Source organism: Gossypium arboreum, chromosome 8 (genome assembly GCF_025698485.1).
Source record: "Gossypium arboreum isolate Shixiya-1 chromosome 8, ASM2569848v2, whole genome shotgun sequence".
Lineage (NCBI taxonomy): Eukaryota > Viridiplantae > Streptophyta > Magnoliopsida > Malvales > Malvaceae > Gossypium > Gossypium arboreum.
The window spans coordinates 1,212,657-1,219,592 of NC_069077.1; the positions used below are offsets into that span (position 1 = coordinate 1,212,657).

General features: G+C 30.9%; 1 protein-coding gene across 1 annotated transcript; it reads left to right on the forward strand.

Annotated features, from left to right (window-relative positions):
• The first annotated feature begins 226 nt into the window (after positions 1 to 226).
• On the forward strand, positions 227 to 3,057 carry LOC108470198 (GTP-binding nuclear protein Ran-3). The gene is made up of 8 exons (XM_017771465.2): positions 227 to 406; positions 570 to 639; positions 1,074 to 1,130; positions 1,225 to 1,342; positions 1,615 to 1,704; positions 1,791 to 1,970; positions 2,065 to 2,142; positions 2,689 to 3,057. The coding sequence occupies exons 1-8, from the start codon at positions 404 to 406 to the stop codon at positions 2,756 to 2,758; spliced, it is 666 nt and encodes a 221-aa protein (XP_017626954.1). The 5' UTR covers positions 227 to 403; the 3' UTR covers positions 2,759 to 3,057.
• The last annotated feature ends 3,879 nt before the right edge of the window (positions 3,058 to 6,936 follow it).

Sequence of the window (6,936 nt, forward strand, 5' to 3'; positions counted from 1 at the left end):
AAATAAAAGGACTAGGACTTGAAATTATACCAGAAGCATTAACATTCGCTTTGAAACTAAGCTTGAGCTGGCAAAGATTGGTACGTTTTCAAAGATTACAAAATTCAAAAAGAAAAAAAGATTGTCTAAAAACATCTCTTAATTTCTTTTGTTCTCATGATAGTAAATGGGCCCATGTAATAAGAATCAACGGTAAAGATGCTATAAAAGAGAGTTAAAAGTAATCAAATCTAACGGTAGTGAGAGTCGCGTTGATTTAAAGCCAATATGGCCTAAGCGCTAAGACCCCTGAAAAAACCCTCTTATATAAACCCTAGCTATTGCCGCCGTCTCTTCCCCAAATTCTCTCCCGTTCCATTACTCTCGATTCCACTTAACGCAAATAGTTCGAGTTTCGTAATCAATGGTGACTCCTCTCCCTTTCTCTTGATATTATAATTTTTTTTGTTAAATTATTGCTATTTTTTTTTGTGTATTTTGCTGTTTTGGTTTGATTTGGAATCTGGAATGGTAATTTATGATTTTAATTTTGATTTTTTGTTCTTTTTTTTTCCTTATTTGTGGTGCAGGCTTTGCCGAACCAACAGACTGTTGATTATCCGAGCTTCAAGCTCGTTATCGTCGGCGATGGAGGCACTGGTAATTTTTTTTTTCTTTCATTGCTCGTAGATTGTTGTTTTATAAGTGTCTTTTTGTACGGAAAAGAAAAAAGAGAAATATTTGCTATTTATTTTAGTTATTGAGTTCATTTATACGAATGGTTAAAACCTTGTAAGCAATGATACGAATACGAAATGATCATACGAAGCACGATAAAATTTGTTTTATATAGTAATATACAGTGAAGATTTAGAATTTTATTTTTGATTAAAATATTAACATGTAATTAACTTTTGAATTTTATAATCATTTTTTGGCTTGAAATCTTTAATCTTGAAAACACCTTAATATGATGTTAATGCTCTCAAATTTTGAATTATACAAAAGTTTAGATTACACTTTGTGATTCATTGGAATGAAAGGCTTTTAAGTTCATCCGAACACTATATTATGCATTGTTTTGAATTTTGCAGGAAAGACCACATTTGTGAAGAGGCATCTGACTGGAGAGTTTGAAAAGAAATACGAGCGTAAGTGACTTCGTTGTTTTTGATAAAAAATCTTGTTTTGATTGGCTTGTTATGAAATTCTTATTGGGATTGCTTTATTGATTTGATTGTGCAGCAACGATCGGTGTGGAGGTTCACCCTTTGGACTTCTTCACTAACTGTGGGAAAATTCGATTCTACTGCTGGGATACCGCCGGTCAGGAAAAGTTTGGTGGTCTTCGAGATGGTTACTAGTAAGTGATTTTATGCATCATGAATGAGTTTTAACTTGTTGCTGTTTGTTTGCCATGCATCACGGGCTCATATCTATATCATGGTGTTTGCTTTATTATTTTGTATGATCCTAAAATGAATGTTAACATGGCAAAGTAATTCGTTTTAGTTATGGTTCGAAGATTCTGTTTTTCCTTTTCTGCACCCATCTGCTTATATAAATTTAAATGTTTTACGTGTTGCTATTATTGCTTTACTAAGTGTTCTATCCTCCACGCACATCGTGTTGCAGCATCCATGGGCAATGTGCTATAATTATGTTTGACGTTACTGCCCGTTTGACATACAAGAATGTTCCTACCTGGCATCGTGATCTTTGCAGGTGTGTTGAAGTTGTCTTATTGTTTATGGTTTCGTTTTTGGCTTTCATGGATGAACTTCACGTTAACTATGTTGTGTCAAATGCAGGGTGTGCGAGAATATTCCTATTGTTCTATGTGGTAACAAGGTTGATGTTAAGAACAGGCAGGTTAAGGCAAAGCAGGTTACATTCCACAGGAAGAAGAATCTGCAATACTACGAAATCTCAGCCAAGAGCAACTACAATTTTGAGAAGCCGTTCTTGTACCTTGCCCGGAAGCTTGCAGGGTAACCTAACTTACCTTCTCGTGCTTGTAATAATATTTATATGCCAAAGTTTTTGATTGTTGCCTAATAATTATATCTGTTTGGATGATTTTAGTGATCCTAATCTTCACTTTGTGGAGTCGCCTGCTCTTGCTCCTCCTGAAGTACACATCGACTTGGCTGCACAGCAACAGTAAGTATCGCTTGCCAAAAACTTGTTTTTACATTTTTCATTTCGTATTGCTGTTATCAGCTTGGTTATCTGAGTCAGGTACAAAAACTTGACCTGATCAACCTCAATTTGAACCTCATCTGACTTTATTAGTTATAAAACTGCAACTATCTGAGTCTACCAACCTGAACTGAAATATGAATGACATGCTCGATTTACTTAAAACCTGAACCCACAAATAGTTTAAAATCTGAATTCAATCTCGATTTATCTGATTCGAACCCAATCAAACCTGCTTAGTTGACAGGTCTTTGGATATGTACGTCCGGAAGATATGTGAAAATAAAATCATTACCCTCCCTCTTTCACATCATCGTACTCGTGTCTAGTTTTATGTATCGGACATAAACTTGATGTTCAACACTGAAATATATACATCGGTAGTAAATCGAACATTATGATATATCGATTGCTCGCCTTTTTTTTTCATTGGAAAATCGAACCCTTTTATCTATTGGGATTAAACGGAAGGCTGTGTTTTTGATTAATCCGTTTTGATAATGACAGACATGAAGCTGAGCTTGCAGCAGCAGCTAGCCAACCTCTTCCAGATGATGATGATGATGCATTTGAGTAGAGAAGAGAATAATAATATTAGCTTTTTCACTGCCACTGCCTGAAGTTTGGGGTCTAAAAAAACAATTTCAATCTCCTTTTTTCATTAAAATTTTCGAAAAAATCATATGGGTGCAGGCAGAGTCTGGTGTTTGTCAGCTATATTTGAGAGTACAGTTTTTACCATTTAGACCAGTTTCTTTTGTCTTTGTTTTTTTCTTTTGGGTTATTGGATTTGTGTTCCCTTCAGCATGGATTTTGCTTTTTTAGTAAAATCCCTTTCCTTTATAAGAACCAACAAAAAGAATTCCCTATAAAGAATATCCCCTTTCCTTGATATGCTACATGTTTTTATTAATCGTTTGGGTCTGTTATAATACACAATCATTATCGAATTTAACAATATTTTGTATGATCGTATTTTGTTTTAAAATTTTAATTTATTAATTATTGGAATTTAATTAATATATTTAATGAATTTTCATTATTGAAGTCTTATTAATAGTTTTTTTAATAATATTCAAATGTTTTATTCAAAACATCTTCAATTGAAATTTATAGTTTATTTATTTATTTCGTTAAGATAAAAGTATTATTTTAGAGAACTAATTTAGCATATAATTTCATTGAAGAAAATAAGAATACAGTGAAAGATTGACTATGAAAGCAAGTTTAAATTTAAATTATTAAAATTTAAAATTATTTAAATTAAATCAATCCAATTTTATTAAATTCAAACCAAATCGATATATTGGAGTTGGGACCAAAATTTTTCTTATATACAATACAATTATTAAAATCTTTAAATTAAATAAAAGTAATTTCAATAAAATAACGTTAAAACTCAATTCAGATAAAAATAAACTCAAAAAAAACGAAATAAAAGCTCTTAACTTTTGATAAAAATAACCCCCCTAGTTTTAGTCCCCCGACTGTCAAAAGAATTTGGCTCTTGAATCTCTATCGGTGTCGGTTCGGAGCACATCAAGACGACCTAACAAGGTCTATAAAAATGCTGTCTGACTGAATTAAAACAAGCACTATTCAATATGCCCACCCAGCCTCCACATGGTTCCAACCAAAAGGTGAGGGGGCAAATGAGAGCTGGTCTTACCCATTGCCAACATGCTTACACAAGGTGGGGTTCTTTAGGGTGTCCAAAACGACGCTGTCCCCAATTTTCAGACCTTTTGGTTAAATTTGGGGGCGATTACTGTCGGTGCTACGATAATAATTTTTTTTCTAATTTTTGTAAAAAAAAAAAAGCTTGAAATCAGTTAACAATATTGACTAACCCTTTCGTGACAAATATTTTTCGAAATGGTAAACGGTTAGTTAAAAAATATTCTTTATTTCTATGAGCGGGTAGCAAACCTCGACCACACCATACCTCAGTTGGCACTGTTACCATTGTAATAATTAAAAATATGTGGGCTTAAGCACGTTTAAATGTGTTTTATTTTAATTTAAGGATTGAGAAAGGATTATAGTTAAAAATATGTATTGCATCAAAAATAATTTTATAAAATTTAAAATGGAGTATTACTATTTGAATTCAAATATAGGTTAATTAAAATTTTCGCTGGATATTCAAGTCTTATAAAAATTTTCTAAAATTCATAAACTAAAAAATTATGGATTTGGATATCCTATTTCGTTATATGCAAAAGAAAAAATTGATTTCAAGGATGAAATCAATGTCTTTTGAGGGATAAAGATAAATTTATAAATTTTAGGGATTGAAAAGATTTGTTAAAAATTAAATTAAATAATTAATTATTATGAGAGGCCCTTAAAAGTTAATTATTATGAGGAGTCAAACTTACAAAATAAAATGGATTTTAATAATAAATATCTAAAAGTTAACACTTACTTTTATTTTTATTTTTTAAATAATCTCAGTATATGTTTTGATTATATTTGTTTTTTTTACACAATATCTAAAACTACACATAACCACTCTTCAGTATATAAATAGAAGATAATATGTTTCAGCACATTCGAATCCGTATTCTCTTGTATTGACAAAAATGAATATCCGTATTTATCTAAACTTATGTTATTCATTACCGTCCTGATAGGTGCTCGAAGTTTTGGCATTAGGCTATTTAATGTGGAATGATCCTCCAATCTCAAACTTGTCAACATGCCATTAAAATTTTCTACTAAGATTAAGAAATAGACTTGACATGGAGCACATTTGCCTGCATGTGGATGATTGCCTATGTTTTTAAATTTATGTTTTCAAATTTGGGAATTTATTAATATAAAAAAGGATATCCGTAATAATTGATTTCAGTTGGTATAAAAAATACAATTTTAAAAATGAATTCTACAAATTTAATTAGTGAAATTATAAATAGAAGGATTTATGTGTCTAGTACGAAAATATGCTATTAGATGGTCGAGTAATTAAATAAAAAATTATTAATTATAGTATAGGTACTAAATTATAAAAATAAATTGATATTGAATTTTAATTTACAAAATGTAAAGGGACTTATATAACAATTTAATCAAGGATCAAATGACTATTTGGCCTTTATTGGTTCATGAATTAGTGGGAAAAGATGATCTTATCCATTCATTGTACTTAGTTGGCTAACATTAAATTATGACTAATATTTTAAAGGTTAATTAAGTTTAATTAGCTTAATTATACCACTAATTATTTGTATTTGTGTATATATATATATATATATATATATATATATATATATATTCTAGTGGATGGAAAAAGAAGATATATTCCATCATCTTTTCCAAGTGTGCTGTACCAAGCTATAAGAAAAATATGAAGAAATTAGGTTTTTCTTTCATCATATTTTAGCTAACGATGAAGTGGAATCGTTGAGGGTCAAAGGTAAAGGCGAACAACGGATAGTGAAATTGATCTCGGATGTGACTAGATGTAGATTTTGAGTAGTCAAGTATCCAATTTAATGGCTCAGCATGATATTCATTTATTATCTTTTTTGTAAGTGTATATGAATTCGAGTTATATCACATATACCTAGGACATTTTTGACATGGAATTGAGTGTCCATTTTGATATATTTGGTAACTTGTCCTAAATGGTTTATAAAATTGAACCTCACCATTTAATTAGTAACTAGTTATGTTAGTTAATGTGAGTTTGAAAGTGGTAATAGGTTGCTCGAATATGGATACATGAATTTCTATAATTTCGTGGTGTTTGATTGTATGTATTTGTGTAAAATTAAGGACTGGAGATTGAGGTAGAGCTAAGATATATTTAATATATAAATTGGTATGTTTTGAATGTTTGAAATTGAGCATTTTAGGTCATTTTGTCTTTAAGTCTCAAGACAAGAAGATCATGTCTCGAGACTTCAATAAGGAAATAGTACTATTTGATTTGTTGAAAAAAGCCTAGATCTCGAAACTACTCTTTTAAGTCTCGGGACAATGAAACATCTAACCTAAATAAAGGATACTTTGTTTCAAATCTTGAGACATCTAAACATCAAAGAAAAATAGGAAAAATAGAGGAGGCTTGTCTTGAGACTTTAGTCTTGAGATTGTCTTGAGACATAAAATAGAAATTTGAGAATTGAATTTGGGTTTGAGTCCTAATTTTGAAATTGCCTTCATAAATTGATGGAATGAAATCAATGAGTATTTAAATGCATGTATATGAATTCAATAGTTGATTGTATTGAATGTATTTGTATCATAATAGTTTGAGTTGCTTTGACAACGTTGTCACATATTTAGATCCGATGATCGGGTCGAATATGGGATGTTACAATATCTACCATGTTCAGTATTATTTCTCAATGATACGGGTCCAAATCCTAGGAAATGGCTCAAGCTCAAAAACACAAATAAGCACAATAAGAAGAGTAAATCAATTCACAACACAACCCCAAAATGTTGCTTTAGCCCAAATATAATCGAACCAGGTTCAAGAGATGTTTGCACACGTGTCACCTAAAATAACAGAAGAAACTTCTACGAGCTAAGTAATGAGGAGTGGTAGTTAGATCTTAGCACAACTCTAACTAGTCAAACCATACAACACAATACAATACAATACAATACAATACAATACAATATAATACAATACAATACAGGGTTAACTACACCCAAGGTCACTAAATTATTAGTATGTTTACGTTTTGGTCGTCCGACTTTAAAAAGTTACAAAATAGTTGTTGAACTATTCGGAAGTTTTCA

Bases quoted from the DNA above. Each gene is read 5' to 3' on its own strand.
- LOC108470198 (XM_017771465.2), top strand. The intron at 1,705-1,790 runs GTGTGTTGAAGT...TGTCAAATGCAG, and splicing joins TGGCATCGTGATCTTTGCAG to GGTGTGCGAGAATATTCCTA. The intron at 2,143-2,688 runs GTAAGTATCGCT...TGATAATGACAG, and splicing joins GACTTGGCTGCACAGCAACA to ACATGAAGCTGAGCTTGCAG.